Source organism: Amblyomma mixtum, chromosome 4, assembly GCF_055824585.1.
Source record: "Amblyomma mixtum isolate Tamu chromosome 4, ASM5582458v1, whole genome shotgun sequence".
NCBI classification, from domain to species: domain Eukaryota; kingdom Metazoa; phylum Arthropoda; class Arachnida; order Ixodida; family Ixodidae; genus Amblyomma; species Amblyomma mixtum.
The window spans coordinates 34,754,557-34,771,370 of record NC_143015.1 but is presented as its reverse complement, the minus strand read 5'-3'; the positions used below and the strand labels follow the sequence as shown (position 1 = coordinate 34,771,370).

Below are 16,814 nucleotides of genomic sequence, written 5' to 3'. Positions count from 1 at the left end.
TGTCGCGGAAAGCATGAAAAACCAAACAAGCCGAAGCCATCCATAGCCTCAGACAGTTCTGTAGACATCGTGGTTTGCTCGGTCGGCGTGCGTCGTATTTTGGAGCTTTTGACTGTGCACATTTGTAAAAATGGAAAAGCCACAGTTTGCCTATGTGGTTTACGAAGATGGAGGTAAAGCTGTAGTTAGTGTTTCGTGCATAAAAAACTACAGCCCACAGTCCGTCAAGGAATTGGCGAAAAATAAGCAGGTTTATTGGTGCGCCAATAAAACAACCAAAGACGACGAGGGCTACTACGTTGGGCACATCGAAGAACTGGCCGGTAAGTTTTATGTCTGCAGTTGTATGCGTTTGGCGCATAATTTTAATGCGCAGTGCTTTTTTTTGTTAACCCATGGCGATGAAGAGCTATTTACAACAGGCCGCTGCATGTGCTCCAAGTGGGCTGCGTTGTTGAGCATGTGCCATCAACCCGCTTTAAACGTTCCTGTCAGAAAAGCCCCGTCGTGCTTGCCCAGTATTCAAGTTTGCCCAAGTTGCGATTGATTACATGCCGAAATCCCAGCACCTCGAGGGCCCACTGCCCTTCTTTGTTTTCCTTTCTTTTTGTTTTTTCTTTGTGATGTTGCATGCATGCATATCTTGTAGTGCTCCTATACAGGGCGTTGCACGTAACATAGATATGTGAAAAAGATATTCTTTGGCATCATGTTGGAGCACTGTCAGCGTCGCCCTAGAAGTGCATCAGCACCTCTGTCTGTAAGAGGGTGCACTCCATCTGATAGGTATGTCATTGTAAGCCGAGTCGTCACTTGAAAGTCAAGAAAGGGAAAGCGGTGAAGTGACATTGTTATTGTTCAATGCAGCCTCTGTATATTTTTTGTTTATCATTGGGAGCTCATTGAAGTGAGCGTTGGTTGTTCCTTCTATTTATTTGTTACCCAGCGCGCTGGTCAGTAGGTAGTGTGCTACAGTAATGCGAGAGTGCAGTGGCGGGGTATTTTTAATTTTAAGGCGTATCCTTTTGATGCTGTAAAAAAAGTGGTGCAGGAAGTATGTTGCTACAACAAACTGAATAGGCTGTTTGTGGCCTCCATTCGCATTTTTGTTTTCTGCTTGGTCTCAAACTGAATATTGAAATTACAAGTACTCAAAGCTGTGCAACGTAGTCGCAAACAATAAGTCCTTTGTTTCACTCCTTTATGGTGTTGCACTTCTTTTAAAGCTTTGGCTGAAGTTATGTGAAACATTGCTTGTGTACTATCCGGGACAGAAATCTCCAGGACTTGTGTGAGCAGTTGATACCTACCGTATTTACTCGCATAATGCTCGCACTCGCATAATGCTCGCACCCCCCACATTGCCTATCGAAAATTGGAATTTTTTTTTTCCTCGCATAATCATCGCATCCCCAACATCACTCGACAGAACTAAGGAAAAGTGCATGCAGAATGGATGGCCGAAGGCCAACACGCTCTTACGCCGGGTGGCAAGATAAAGAGGCCATCTGTGGAGCTGCTGTGCAGCTGGGTAGCAGATGCATGGAGCATGATTGGCGCTGACGTGGTCGTGAAGAGTTTCAAGAAAACTGGCATTTCCAACGCCCTGGACGCGACAGAAGACCACTTGGTGTGGGACGAAGATGAAGAGGGTGAAGCTGAGGAAGCCGACGAAGCAGCGACCAGCGATAGCGATGGCAATGTCGACGTGGACTCCGCGGACTCTGAGTGATGGTGATGTTGCGGGCGGCCAGCCTTCGCAAATAAAGTGTTTCTGCAGCTAGTGTTTGTCGTCTCTGTGGTTTTATTACAAACGTAAGTCCTGCTTGCAATTGAAGTTTTGGTTAAATTTACAATAGCTGGCTTGAGAACCCCGGTTCACAGCCTATTTACATTTGCTTTCAGCACTCCAAAGCATTGTTCAAAAATTTTCCCCGCGTAATTATCGCACCCCCTAACTTCGCACCGATTTTCTGCGAAAAAAAGTGCGAGGATTATGCGAGTAAATACGGTATGTTAGCCAGTGTGATGGTGGAAGTTTGACTCACATACTTTAAAGTGTGGCAGTCAGATGACATGATTGTTTTTATACATACCACTTATGCATGCTTTTGAGGCATCCTAGAGACTTTCGACATCAATATTACATATGCATTTTTTTATAAACAGCGATGAATGCAGTAGTGCACTTGTGTTTGTGCTTGGTGTGTGTATTCACCAGCCTTTATGCCCTTGGTGTTCTAATGACATTCCTTATAGCAGCTCACTGCTTGCATGAACAGATTTTACTGCAATGTGCAACGTTGGGAAAATCCCTATGTGAAATACATCACCCTGGTTTCAGTGACAAAACAGGAACTGGCCCGAAGGCTGCAAAAGAGACGCATTCGGTGGCCCGACAGTGTCTTTGATGGACCAGTGTGCGGAACGTCTGAAAAGGTAAGTTTGCGGTGAGGCTAGTTTCAAATTTAAATAGTGAAATCGCGTAGTGGTTATAAGCAAGTGCATAAATGACAGCTTTCGGCTTGTGGTCCAATTATACAAGTGGGCATACCTGACAAAGCTATTGTCACAAATGCGGGATAGTCAACATTCTGCAAACAAGTTAAGCAAGAACCTCATGGCATGTACCCCTGTCATTCATCAAATTTAACGTGATATCCAACTAATTACATCTAGCACAGCACAAGAACAGAGAAGGATAGTCCGTCGCGGTGGCTCAGTGGTTATGGTGCTCGGCTACTGACTCGAAGGACGCGGGTTCGATCCTGGCCGCGGCGGTTGAATTTCTTTGGAGGAGAAATTCGAGGCCCGTGTACTGTGCGGTGTCAGTGCACGTTAAAGAACCCCAGGTGGTCGAAATTTCTAGAGCCCTCCACTACGGCATCTCTCATAGCCTTAGTCGCTTTGGGACGTTAAACCCCATCAATCAGTCACCAGAGAGGGACAAAACGAGGGTGCACACTACCATATTGTGTGAGACAGGCACACTGTGATGTGTTCCGTTTTTGGTTTGTGCTTGTGTCTTGTGCTGCTATTTCTTTTCTTTGGTGAACACCAATCATAACTAGTTCACGCATTCGCTTCCACAGATGATGTCTGCTCAGATCTGATCTTTTTGTAGTTTAACGGAAAATGTTAGTGGCATTTGCTGATCATATATTGCCACACAACACCTACTAGTGCATTATTCAAAAAGTCACTACTCTGCGCAATTGCCTGCTTTTCATTTCAATGCTTGTCCTCAACGCCATACAGTTAGGGTGTTTGCTTCCCCTTAGCATGAAGAATTTGGTTGGTTTGTAAGCAAACGCGTGTTTTCATTGGTAGAAAGAGCTGTGTTAACGCAGTACTTTACTTTTTGGCGTTGCTGACCTCTTACCTTTTTATAATTTGACAGTCCCTGGGATTGTGTCACAGACTTGCATGTGCTTCTGCATGTTTGATATCTTGGTAGCGTTTTCCTATAATTTCCTTCAGATTCACTATAGCATGATTTTTAAGGTGTATTTTGGAAAGGTTTGATGTTTTCATTGAAGAATTTATTGCTGTGCATGCATTAGAAGCATGGTAGTAAGTTTGGGAAGTGCTGTTTGGTGAAAATTATGTCAAGTTTGTCATGTGACAGGGGAGACAGCACCTCTTGTCTTATTCCAATAACCCTGCCCAGAGACCCACATATGCCTGCCTGCTGTAGTCACTGCCTGAACCTGATAACAGTGCATTGCCAAAAATTTTATCTTGGGAATAATTTCAGCCAGTTAAAGTTCCCAAGGTGGTCGAAGTTATTCCCAAGACCGCCACTGCAGCACCTCTTTCTTCCTTTCTTTTTTTTCTTTATGCCTTCCCTTAGGCTGCAGTTTGGGTGTCCACCGAGATAAGTGAGATTACTGCATCATTTGCTTTCTTTAAAAACCAATTTTTTACCTAGATCTGAAGACAAATTTTAGGTAATACAGTTGGCACAGTTTTTAATAATAATTTCAGCAGTTAACGAAAATGTGCAACCTGATCTGCAATCCTAAACAACTGTAGTCGGATACAACTCAAGAACTAAGCGGCTTTTCCGTGCCAAAGGATCCCCTTCCAGCCAGCGGTACTGGCTGATTCTCATGAACCTGCTAATGTGACAGTGCAGGGAGCAGTGCACGAAGTGGCAGTCTGCTGCTCCCTGCACTGTCACACTAGCAGGTTCATGAGAATCAGCCAGCACCGCTGGCTGGAAGGGGATCCTTTGGCACGGAAAAGCCGCTTAGTTCTTGAGTTTTATAGGTGTTAATTTTAATGTGGCATTTTTGTCTTCATTTGTCATGAATTTCAGCGGGAGCTGAGCCAAAAAGAAAGGAATACCCGCAAGAAAATGGCAAAAAGAAAAAGGCTCAGGGAAATTGCTGTCGAGAGCAATTCATCTGAAGAGGAATGCGGAGAAACCCTTTCTCCAAAAGGAAAAATCATAAAGAAACTTCAGAATGAAGTTCTTGTGTTAAAAAAAAAGCTTGCACAGGAGCGCCACAGAAACGACAACCTTCAACAGGAAGTCATTAAAGGAATGGGTAAGACATTAACACATAGTGTTGCACCACCTGCATGTGTCATTGTTTTGCATCCTTAATGGTAAATTATGTACACAAGTGTTTCCAAAAGGGAAGGGGGCGGCACCAACAGCACATTTCAGTGCCTGCCTTGTGGGAGAAACAGAAGAAAATGCAACAATATTTGTTCCTCCCTCCTCCACATGCCTATAAGGGGACGCTGATGTCTCCTCACCTATTTGTGCGTGCCTATTGTCTGTAATGTTACTTTCCAGGAGGGGACATGTAGGAAATGTGGGATTTGATCCCCAGTGCCCCCAGGTATCTACCAGTGATACATTCGATGCAAGCTCTCCCTGGCCTGGTATTCGATGTGCTTTGGGTGATATGCTGGGGAAATAAATCTTTGACCCTGCATTTGGTAGCTGAAAACACCATGTCTTGGCACTCTTTGGCCACAGATGCCCTTGCAGTACAAAAACTCATCATCAATACTTTCTGGGAGAGGAACTGTAAGCTGTATTGGTAACGCAGTGTGGTGCATTACTGGTTTTTGCTAATGTAGTTAATCTAAATCAGTTGCATCCATAACTCAGTAAGCTGTACAGGTATTAAAAACATGAGCAGCGCTGCTGCATTTCGTGTTTTTGGTTATGGGTAGAGGTTGGACTTATATCAAAATGATTTTTTGCAATTCACTTTTAACCAAAAAACGTTAGTATTCTTGACATGTATGCTGCAGCTTGCTGGCCATTGAGTAGAAGTTACACTCAAAGGAGAAAATAAAAAGGTATTAAAACCAAGGGCATGGTGGGGTGGTGTTGCTATTGGGTGCAGTTGTGCATTTTTGGGCATTGTTTCGCTGCCTTACATGCCTCTACAAATCAGGAGGCTCCTCTCTTCGCCAAACGTCTAGGCCAGTGCTGTTCAGTGCCATAGCATATAAAGGCTGTTGCTTGGTTAAGTGGGCTTGTCCACGCCATGTTTGAGGGTCTTGAGCAAGCTTCATGAAAAAGTACCATTTTCTGTCTACCTCAATGGTTCAACAGCAGTTTCATCACTGCAGTCAACACTTGGACCATGTGATTTGTCACCCTCTTTGTCAGCTGAGAGCAATGGCCTAAGGATAACATGAGAGCCCAGTTTGCCACTTTTCTAGTGACAGCCCAGTTTGTGTTTGTCTGATGGTTCTGTCATTTGACTTTTGCTGGTATTTTAAATGGAGATCTCTGCGACAAGCACAGCTATATGTACGATGATATGTGCGTTAATTGCAGGTAAATTTATGCCAGTGCTGAAAAAATGGTTAAAATATACTGTGACTTTATCCCTGGGGAAAAAAAAGTTCCTGCAAATAAAAACTATATTTGCTGAAAAAAAAAATGAGAATTGCGCACTGAAGTAAGCATTGCAAAAGTCTGGTCAATTTAAAAAAAATAAAAACAAAGTCCAACCTCTATCTAGTTGTAAGACTATTTGTCAAGTGGATCTGTAGCTGTGTTGAGAACTTGATTATATGTAGTAAACAGTGTGTAGAGTTGTGTTTGCAGTGACCTCTCTGAGAAAATAAAGAAAGCCAAATGCATGGTTGTACACGTTAACCCTAGGGAAGGCGAGAGCAGTATTGTAGGTCATTAGGAGAGAGTAAATTGAGATTAATATAAGGTCATAAAAAAATGTGCTCTTCATTGTTTGCTGCACTACCCATCCTCTTGTAGATCTTTGGGAATTGAATCACAATAGTTGCATTACCATGCCCCTTTAGGTGTTCAAGCTTATATCAATTTTTTTTTCATGTTTTCAGTTTTGTGGAGAGATCTGGATTTAAAAATTGCTTGATTGCTTTCTAGCTCCAAACGTCTTTTTCATTGTAGGTAACCTATATAAAGTAAAGTAGGCTATTGTTCAATGGAAAAAAGAATGTGCTGCCATCTCGCTTCCTAAGTTATGCACCACGAAGTATAAGCTACCGGCACAAGGCAGTGTCTTCCACAAGTACGCTGCTCTTGCACTCACTAGCCAGCCGGACAAGCCTGGAAGCTGTTGCCTAGCATGCATAGCTTCCTCTCCGCTGTAAGCGACTTGTGCCACAAAATATATATGATGCGTACAGGTCTGACTTGAGTCCCATGCAGTGCATAAAATTTGCTTGCAAGTGTCAGTTGCTTATTGGCATCACATCCACAGCGGCTGTGTTTCGATAGATATACTTTAAAGAACCCTTCATGGCTTAATTAATTTGGAACCCTACACAGCAGTGTCTCTCATAGCCCATATGCAGTTTTGGGGTGCTAGCAAGCTGTGACCAAGTAATCATTTGACATCCTTTTGTCTTTGCTGTGCAGAAAGCATCCGGCAGGATATGAGCACATTCCGTAGGATGTGCAGATGCTCTCAAGAACAGCGAGAGGTATGGGCATTCCTGAACAGTGGGGCCAAGATGCATATGCCTAATTACCTCCTCCTACTCTATTTTTGTAGGGAGCAGCGCCAGAAGATGCTGTCAAGCGCAGGCTGTTTGGGATAGACCAAGCTACAAGTGGCACGTTGGTGCTTAGGGCTGTTGAGCCGAATAAACCCATCTCAGATCTTGAATTAGTCACTGAAACTAGTGAGATGGGTGTGTGTGAGAATGAGAATTGGTCTGGCCGAACCGAGGCTACTTTGACAGACGGGCAGTGCCTGCAAACAGCCGTGGCTGAGTCACCACTGTTACAGGCAGATGAGGTAGGTCTTACATTGTTATTTGAAGCTATATAGCCACCTTTTGTATGAGAATATGTTTCTGAGGTAGAAGAAAGTATTATATTGCTTTTGTTTGGCAGCCACTTACCAAAATGTCAAGCTGTTTCTTTACCAGATGTCACAATTCAATTAATGCCAACTCTCTCCAAATGTCCAAGAGGCCTCAGATTTTCGAACCAACTTTCTCATTTACAGACGTCACAGTACCTCTCTTGATTGCGCCCAACCTTTACTCAGAAATAAGTTTTGTTCACAACTCTAGTTGCTAGTTTGCCCAGTACAAGCAGGAGCCAAGTGACAACACACTACAGCAGCTAGCAAATTTTTTGGAGTTGAAACAATGGGCTAGCACTGATTGATTGCGGTAATGGTCTATAAACACTGTTGGAGCATGCTGAAGCAGGCATGTCTTGGATTTGCTGGGCTTGTGCTGCCGTAAAAAGGTTTTTGTTGGTGCTAACTGATGAAGCATTTTCTCAAGCTTTTGTATTGTTTGCTCATATTGTTCATACTGTTTACTTAGGGGAGGTAGTTATCTCATACATGAACCACAAAAGTGAAATAACTAGAATAAGACTAGGGTGGAATGCATTTGGCAGGTACTTTTAGAATATGAATTACAGTTTTCATGTATCCCTCAAGAGAAAAGCACATAACAGTTGTATCTTACCAGTACTCACCTTTGGGGCAGAAACATGGAGCTAACGAAAAGGATTCAGCTTGAATTCAGCACAACGCAGTGAGCTCGTCATCAGCATGACTACGCCCACTGCAGGGCAAAGGCCTCTCCCATGTCTCTCCAATTAACCCTGTCCTTTGTCAGTTGCGGCCATCGTATCCCCTCAAGCTTCCAATCTCATCCGCCCACCTAACTTTCTGCTGCCCTCTGCTAGTATTGCCTTCTCCTGGAATTTATTCCTTTACCCTTAAGGACCAGCGGTTATCTTGCCCTCCCATAACATACACAGCGGAATCCCATTCCTTAATTTTGACTAGGATGTCATTAACCCGTCACTCCCTCACCTGCCCTGCCCTCTTCCGGTCTCTTAGCGTTACACCTAGAAATTTTTTTTCCATAACTTGCTGTGTTGCCCTTAATCTAAGCTGAACCCTTTTCGTTAGCCTCCGTGTTGCTGCCCCATAGGTGATTACCGTTAAGATACAGCTGTTGTATATTCTTCTCTTGAGGGATATTGGTAGACTACCCATTCATGACCTGAGAGAACCTGCCATATGCGCTCCACCCCATTCTTAACCTTAGAGTTATTTCCCTCTCGTAAGCCGCTGCGGTGGCTCAGTGGTTATGGCGTTCGGCTGCTGACCTGAAAGACACAGGTTTGAATCCGGCCGTGGCGATCGCATTTCTATGGAGGCGCAATGCTAGAGCCCCGGGTGCTGTGCGATGTCAGTGCACGTTAAAGAACTCCAGGTGGTCGAAATTTCCGGAGCCCTCCACTACGGCGTCTCTCATAGCCTGAGTCGCTTTGGGACATCAAACCCTTACCATTTCCCAAACCCAAACCAAAACCATTTCTTTTTTATGATCCGGATCAGAGAGCTATGGAAAGAAAAAAGATAGTTGTAACGGTAGGAGACAAGAACAGAGTGGGTCAGGGAACAAATGAAGTGAAAGACATCTAAGTCGAAATCGGGAAATGTGCATGCACAGGGCATGTAAATGCAAAGGAAAGATACGTAACCGATGGCTACTAAGCTAACTGACTGGATTCCGAGAGAAGGGAAGCATTGCAGGGGGCAGCACTTTAGGCACTGATGGTATACCTAGCTATCACATCTTTTTGCCAATTTCTCGCATTGCATGGTACATAATTAATTAGGCCTTGCATATTTTCCATGTTTTGAATTGCGTCCTTAAAGGGTAGCCTTGTGTTTTATGCTGCATTCTTTTTGCAGCTTTTTGCAAATGTATAGCAACTTGAGTGGTACCAAATTACTAAAACTTCAAGTATTATTTCGTGAGCATATATGCTATAATTATCCCTCATGTGTCTGAGGTCTTGGTGTCTTAAAGTGTAAATGATATTTGGGAACTTAATGTTGCTAAGGAAGAACACTGCTAGGGGTACAAACGGCATTTACTTTTATGCGTGCTTCTGCTATTTGTGTTCTAATGTCTAGATGACATGGGAACACCCGTAGGGTGTACATGGTGTACTACAGGGGTGCTTTCATAAAGTTTCAAACTGCAGCTTCATCATGCAGATGCAAAATGTCTGATTTGGAAGTATCATTTCTGTCATCTAATCTCTTGATTCAGGTGAAACATGTCGGCATTGGGGAGTTACTGCACATAGCACTCTTTTCTTTGGCCATGCAGGTACTTATTGGGCCTGGTGTCCAGATCCCGTCTGACAAGTGGCAGCACCTCATGGACCAACCGAAGGATAGCCTCTTTGTGCGGGAAGCAGCAAAGGCAATTTGGGGCATCCAGAACCTGTACAACAGGAGCGTCACTGGAGCCCCTTGCCGCCGCTACCTGCATAAAGAGGGCGGCCCTGAGACCACCGAAAAGAAGGCACTGACACCAATGAAGCTTGATGCTCTGAAAAGTGCGTGCTTTTCTGTCATAATTAAGCTTAGTTTTCTTGAATTAGACTTGCAGGTGGATGTGCAAACTGTGGGTATGGCAAAAGGGCTGAATTGTATTGTGCCCATATTGCATGACCTGAAATTGAGTAGTGCACTGTGATGTTTGTGCGCACTGCTCAGGCTGCTGCGTATGCCTAGGCAGCAAGGAAAAGGATGTTTTTTGGGTGGTGCTGCAGTTGTGACTTGCTGGCTGGTGCACTTTGTACTTAATAGCTGTCTTTCTATCATCCTGAGCTAATCGGTACACATTACTCTAGCATGCTAGGTGCCAGCTGCACTTTGGGCTAACGTTTGGGTAGGTGCACTTTCACTGGAAGTTCCCAGTATATGAGGCTATTTTCTGTAACATTGTAGCATATATGTGCTGCTGTGGTTTGTGAGTTGCAAGCACAGTAGCTTTGTATGCAAGGCAAACCTGGTTGGTGGATAAGCTTTATTGCTGACATGGCAAACATGAATCATAATGTGGTTTTGGGTTAGTTCAAAGTATCGGCAGCATGTTCAAATTGCTCAACTGAACTGCATGTAGCTCGTTTGGAGTATGCTCCAGTGATACGGCAACATGGTGTGTCAGAAGGCACAGCACCTGTGGTGTGCACAACACCACTCATATGTTTTCAACCAGGGGTCATGTGCTAGAGTGGTTGGCTCTCAGGTTCACTGACTAGGAGTGGCTACCTTGTAGCGATGTGTGCCAGTGATAGCTGTTTCACCAAGTCAACCACTTGAAAATGTGCCTCCAGATCTGTATAGCAGATTAGTTTTCACATGCTCTCCAGTGGGCACTACAGTGGACTCCCTTTAAACAAAACTCGATGGGGACAAGGAAAACTGTTTCATTTATTGGCAGTTTCATTTAAGGGTTGTGACCCCCCCCAAAAAAGCTGTGCAAGGTAGTTTGCTTTAGGTTGGTATGCCACCGCTTCACCAAATAGTCATTCATCATGGTTAGGCTGCACATGTGCTCTGAGCAACCCTCTTGCTGGAAGTACTGCTGGAGTAGTTCTACTGCCTGGCTTGCCTCATTAGTTGACACTAGGGAGGTTGATGGTTGGCTGACAGAGGTGCGCAATTAAATTAGCCTGAAAGCATTTTAGGTGTAAATTGTTCTTTCCAAGCATTGAACGTGCTTTTAGAGTTAAAAATATTGCCCCAAAACTACTTTTTGTCTCTCCTTTTATTTTATTTTTTTCAGGTGCATTTGAACAACATCTTGGGAATCACCCAAGTGACATCCCTAGCACGAAGAGACGTGCCAGTGTGAACAGGCACCTGGCTGATATGCTGAAGGTATTGAAACGGTGAAAAAGTAAAGCTTTTTTTTCTCATCTTCACTTCATATTGGCTCCTGTGTTTCCTGCACATTCGTTTTCAAAACCAAAAGTGCGAGATTATGGTTTTGAAAATGCAACACATTTAAAAAACAAGCATTTCATAAGCAAATGACATTGACATTGTTCATAGTACAAGTCACAATGTGTGCTTATTGCAACAGTGTAATTATGCAATATGTTTTAATAATTGTGCACCAGTTGCTTTTCTTGATTAAATGCATTTCTCTATTATTTTTGCATGGAAAGCACAGAGAAGTGGCTCTTGCTATGAGGGATGCCATATAGTGAAGGGCTCCAGAAATTTCGGCCACCTGGGGTTCTGTAACATTTTGATATATTGCATGATGGGTCTCCACAACTTTGCCTTCATCAAAACGCGACCACTGCAGCTGGGATCGAACCCGCATCCTTCAAGTAAGCTGGCGAGTGCCATAACTACTGCGGCACCATGGCGGCTTATTCCGTATCATTTCTGCATCATACGGTTCAGCAGAGAATTCCGTACAGTCCGTATAATACGAAGTCGTAAGGATTCCGTATCATATAAGGCTCTCCATATAATGCGGAAGTCCATATTATTTCCGTATGATATGGAATTCCGTATTCCAATAAGTGCGTATATATGGAAATCCGTATTGTATGGAGTCCATATATGCGGTTTTTTCCAGTAGGGAATACGAACTATGTGACTCAAATATTTAATGATAGATAATCGGTTTGCAATGTGAAGAGAAATCATATTGAGAACAAGAAAGGATTCTAGTTTCTAATGCAACATTTTCTGGGAGATAAGTTACATGATAAATCTACTTCATGCGTTCATAAAAAACAACTCCAGGTGACCTAAACGTGTCCGCTATTTCCACCTCATTGTTGTTGGACAGGTGAAGTCTGCTTACGGTGACTGAATTTAGATGTCTGAAATATACACCTTCTGTCTTATTACAGTTGACGACTAAACCACTGCAGTGGGACCATGGGTGGAGCGCATTTAAGACGGAGTTGCCTCGAACTACCCGGTCATCAGGCGAAGAGACAGAAAGAGGCTTGAGTCGTCGGCGTATAAAATGTATTGTAATTCTCTGACTACGTTAAAGATATCATTATTATAGGTATTAAATAGAAATGGACCCAAAGGTCCACCCTGGGGAACACCACTGCATCGTCGTCTTTAGATCGCTTACTTACACACAAACTTTTTATCTTTAACAGCGTTCGAGGTATGCTTTTTTTCACCTCTCTTGTTGTCCAATCCTATTCGCTTCCACTTTACTGTAGTCGTTCTCAGCGCCATTATCTCTCTTTCTGATGGTGTCACTGGTTTATTGCGTGGGGCTTCCCACTGATTCGCTTGTCCAGATCAGGAGAGGGAAATAACTAGAGGAATGAGAATGGTGTGCATGTTCTCTAAGATCATGAATGCCAGTTTAACTTTATCCATGAAGAGAAAAGCATACAACAGCTGTATCTTAACGGTACTCACCTATGGGGCAGAAACGTGGAGGCTAACCAGAGAGGTTCAGCTTAAGTTAAGGACTACGCAGCGAGCTATGGGAAGAAAAATGATGGTTGCATTGTTGAGACCGGGAGTGGGCGGAATGGGGGAGGGAACAAATGCGGGTTCATGACATCCTTGTCGAAATCAAGAGGAATAAGTGGGCTTGACCAGGCCATGCAATGCAAAGGCAAGACAACCAGCAAGACTTAGATTTGAGCTAGTTGGTTGTAGCATGAAATGTTTACGCAAAAAGCGTACTGGCTCTAAAAGACGAAGACGAAGACGAAGGCGCCAGTCTTGTTTTGTTGTGTGTATTGTCTTCGTCTTTTAGCGCCAGTACGCTTTTTGCGTAAACATGCCAAGATAAGCGCTGGTCCTTAAGGGTAACAGAGCGGATTCCAAAAGAAGGCAAGCGTAGCAGGGGGCTGCAGCTTCTTCGGCGAGCGGATGAGATTAAGAAGTTTGCCGGGATACGGTGGCCGCAGCCCGCAAAGGACAGGGTTAATCTGAGAGAAATGGGAGATGCCTTTGCTCTGCAATGAGCATAGTCAGGCTGATGATGATGATGTTTCTTAGGGCGCTTTATTTCATGTGCTGTGGTGCACGGCTTAGTGTTGAGTTTGTGTGGGGATGCAACAAAAGTGGTGCATGACTCGCGCTTCACAACACACTATCATTTACCTAATGCTCGCCTTGGGAGCTCTTTTATCGTGTTTCACATTGACCAGCTCCCTGAGAGGCGCACGTACATTTTAAGTAGTCGAGTACATTTTAGATACTCGATGTCCTGTTACACCGGATGACAGACGTTCATCGAAAATAGCGAAACTTGGTACACTAAATGACATTTGGTCCCTTTGCATGGTAGAGAATAATGCCATTTGTAAATGACTAAGATTTTTTGAGCCGAAGAAACGTGTTCCCAATGCACCAGAAAATGAGTGCGTTTAGCTTGGAATTCTAATGAAGCGTTAGAACATTTGAGGGCCTTCATACTGCGAATAAAACTGGCAGTTGCAATCTCCGAGCAAAACTGTATTAACACGTGTCTATCATATGTCAACATAAGGTTGAAGTTAACCTGGAAATGGAAAAACGTGTCGTGCAAAACGAAAAGAGGAACAAAAGCATAGTGCAAAATAGTTGCGCTTTCGAAAACCTTCAGGCAAAACAACCTCTCCAGTGCGCTGACTCGTCGAATTAGCCAAAATTTGCTGGGCCGCAACGCCGAGGGTAATCTTGATTTCGAAATTCTAAAAACTTATATGAATATTTTTAATGCTTACAAGCGTTGAAGTGCGGGCTAGTTGGTTGCTCATTAGAAAAACAGCGCGAAGGACGCAGACGAAGAAGAGAAGACACAAGGCTCGGCCGTTTGCCGAGCACGCTCGCTGTCGTTCTGCCTCAGAACCAAGACGCTCCCAGAAGACGTCATAGCCTTGTTCGGCGGTTTCCAGCCTTCAGCCGGTCATGGTGCTCGGATCTGCAGGATCTTGAGATCGGAATGGCAAAGACTAGTTCGCCTGCACAGAACGTCGCTCTCCGTCCAGTTATGCAGTCAGCGCTGTGTTTGTGTCTTGTGTCTTCTCTTCGTCTGCGTCCTTCGCGCTGTTTTTCCAATTATTTAATTCGCTTGGCTATCCAGTCCGAATACCCGGGTTCGCACCTCAACACTGTGGCAGTGTTTCTATAGAGGCGAAATGCAAAAAGCGACGTGTGCTGTGCGATGTGAGTGCACGTTAAAGGTCCCCAGGTGGTCAGTATTATTCCGGAGACCCCGACTACCGCATCTTCTCCTTTCTTCTTCCTCTCCCTCCATTCGCTTACGGCGCAATTCGGGTGCCCACCGAGATTTGTGAGACTGGTACTGCGTCATTTCCTTTGCTCATCAATCCAGTTTTCAAATTTTAAAATTTCTTACGCCTCTCAATAATTCGGGCGCCTTACAGAAATAATGCAGAAGTAAATTATTCAATTTTAGTTAACCATCCTGCTAGTTAGCTCGCCTTAGCGGTTTTCTGATGCACTGCACTGGTGGCAATGCTCTGCCGAAAAGAGAGCTCTTTCACCTCCAAAAGCTTATTTTTTCTTAATGCGTAAAGCCTTAGGCGAAACACTCTGTATTTACCCATAAAATAAGAGATGCCTTTCGTGTTAGCCATGAAAGCATCAATGGGCTTTGCTGGCATGCCAGTTAACGCCAGAGAGTGAAATGTTGGCACAAGTTCACTTATTACAACAAGATTTTGTTTTTGTATTGCTAAGTAGCTGTTCATGCTTAATCTTTATTCACTACATTTCCATGGCATAAAACTTTTTCTCCCTTGCTCGGGTGATTCAACCTCCGTTCCCTTTACCTCATAGTTGGTTACAAGCAGACTACCACTGCAAATTTAATATCACTCATTGACTGAAAGTGTGTACAGAAAAATGCATGCGTAAAAATGTAGGCCGTTAGTGGAGAGTACCGATGAGAATGAAACGCGGTAATGGAAACCAGTCTTCACTAGGTTTTATTTTCATTTTATTTTATTTATTTTCACCTGCATTATTTCATTACACAACAGAGTGGGTTTATTACAGAAATACAAATAACCACAGCAAGTACATAATCATGCAAGTAACATATAAGCAACAGGTGAGGCCTGCATTATACAGAGCAATACTTATTACTGTGCTTGAATGAATTCATGTAACAAAATATTATAATACAGTATGCCGCCGCTAAATTTGCGGTAACATTTTGGAATGCACAGTGTGGTGAAAAGAAATATATTTATGGAGACACATGAAAGTGAGACAATTTTTTTACCGTATTGATTAATGTTTGTATGGTTTATATTGGGTACGACAGAACAAAATATTAAAAATTTATAGATTGTTGCATTAGGAGAGGGGAGGAGATTGAAGTCTCTCAATTTCCATGCAATGAATGAATCTGAAAAAGTTCGTTTCGCAGGGAATGATGCGAACTTTATGAATGTGGTGTATGCGTGATGAGACATATAGATACTGGTTCCTCATTTCTTCGTGTAAATCAACATGGTAAAAGTCCTTGTGAACGAGGCGTGACCGGGGGAGCTTCCGACTTGATGAGAGAGGTAATTGGTTGAGGTTAACTGTCATTGTAGATGCACGGACAGTGCGGTGATAACTGGGGAAGACGAAACAAGCTGCGTTGTTTTCTAGCTGGTTAGTGAAATCAATAGTGTACGTGTCCTAAAGTGAAGATGCGTACTGAACCTGCGAACGAACTATTGTTTTGTAAAAGAGAACGCTGGTGTTAGGAGGGGCTGAGTGGAGGTTTCGTTGTAAGTACCCTAGCATGCGGCTAGCTTTGCTGACAACAGTTTGGACGTGAGTTTTACAGGTTAGGTTAGGAGTGATATGAACTCCGAGGCAATTGAAAGACGCAAAAGATTAGAGAGCGATGTCAAGGTGATATATAGGTAAGTTGCTAGAAGATATTGATGCCCGCGTGAATTCCCGCTTATTAATACGAAATCATTAGTTGGCTATGTTCACGCCGGAAGTGTCCGCAAAATGTTCAGCTGGAAGTTGATCCCCTCTGACGCCACTAAGTATGTGACGTCATGAGATATTAATGTCGTCATGTGACCACTTTAATGAGATAGCACTATCATGAAGAACAAACTATAACCGCCATACAAACACAAAAGATGAACGATGCACAACGATGGCCGCACATTGCTAGTGAACCTAATCCGCACTTGGCAGAATTACGCAAATCGACCGCCATTTTTACCCGCTGTGGTGGCTCAGTGGCTAAGGCGCCCGTCTACCGAGCTGGAGTACCCGGGTTCGAACCCGACCGCGGCGGCCGATGGAAGCGGACCGCAAAAGGCGCCCGTGTGCTGTGCGATGTCAGCGCACGTTTAAGATCCCCAGGTGGTCGAAATTATTTCGGAGACCTCAACTACGGCGCCTCTTTCTCTCTTTCACTCCTAGCTTCCTCCCTTTCCTTACGGCGCGGTTCAGGTGTCCGCCGAGATATGTGATACAGACACTGCGCCACTTCCTTCCTTCAAAAACCAATTTACCGCCATTTTACACAGGCCGTTCTCCTCGTAGATA

General features: G+C 43.8%; 2 protein-coding genes across 2 annotated transcripts; both read left to right on the top strand.

The window, feature by feature from the left end:
- The first annotated feature begins 51 nt into the window (after nucleotides 1-51).
- On the top strand, nucleotides 52-7,886 carry LOC149346104 (uncharacterized). The gene is made up of 5 exons (XM_089586331.1): nucleotides 52-323; nucleotides 2,345-2,439; nucleotides 4,322-4,553; nucleotides 6,878-6,942; nucleotides 7,014-7,886. Exons 1-5 carry the CDS (start codon nucleotides 131-133, stop codon nucleotides 7,290-7,292), a joined length of 864 nt encoding a protein of 287 aa, XP_089442457.1. The 5' UTR covers nucleotides 52-130; the 3' UTR covers nucleotides 7,293-7,886.
- Nucleotides 7,887-9,249: 1,363 nt separating this feature from the next.
- On the top strand, nucleotides 9,250-11,293 carry LOC149346103 (BEN domain-containing protein 5-like). Its single transcript, XM_089586332.1, has 2 exons — nucleotides 9,250-9,847; nucleotides 11,083-11,293. Exons 1-2 carry the CDS (start codon nucleotides 9,445-9,447, stop codon nucleotides 11,190-11,192), a joined length of 513 nt encoding a protein of 170 aa, XP_089442458.1. The 5' UTR covers nucleotides 9,250-9,444; the 3' UTR covers nucleotides 11,193-11,293.
- The last annotated feature ends 5,521 nt before the right edge of the window (nucleotides 11,294-16,814 follow it).

Excerpts from the sequence above, each read along its gene's own strand:
- LOC149346104 (XM_089586331.1), top strand. The coding sequence starts at position 131 with ATGGAAAAGCCACAGTTTGCCTATGTGGTTTACGAAGATGGAGGTAAA. Across the intron at positions 2,440-4,321 it reads TGTGCGGAACGTCTGAAAAG|CGGGAGCTGAGCCAAAAAGA; the intron begins GTAAGTTTGCGG and ends CATGAATTTCAG. Across the intron at positions 4,554-6,877 it reads GGAAGTCATTAAAGGAATGG|AAAGCATCCGGCAGGATATG; the intron begins GTAAGACATTAA and ends TTTGCTGTGCAG.
- LOC149346103 (XM_089586332.1), top strand. The coding sequence starts at position 9,445 with ATGGTGTACTACAGGGGTGCTTTCATAAAGTTTCAAACTGCAGCTTCA. Across the intron at positions 9,848-11,082 it reads GAAGCTTGATGCTCTGAAAA|GTGCATTTGAACAACATCTT; the intron begins GTGCGTGCTTTT and ends TATTTTTTTCAG.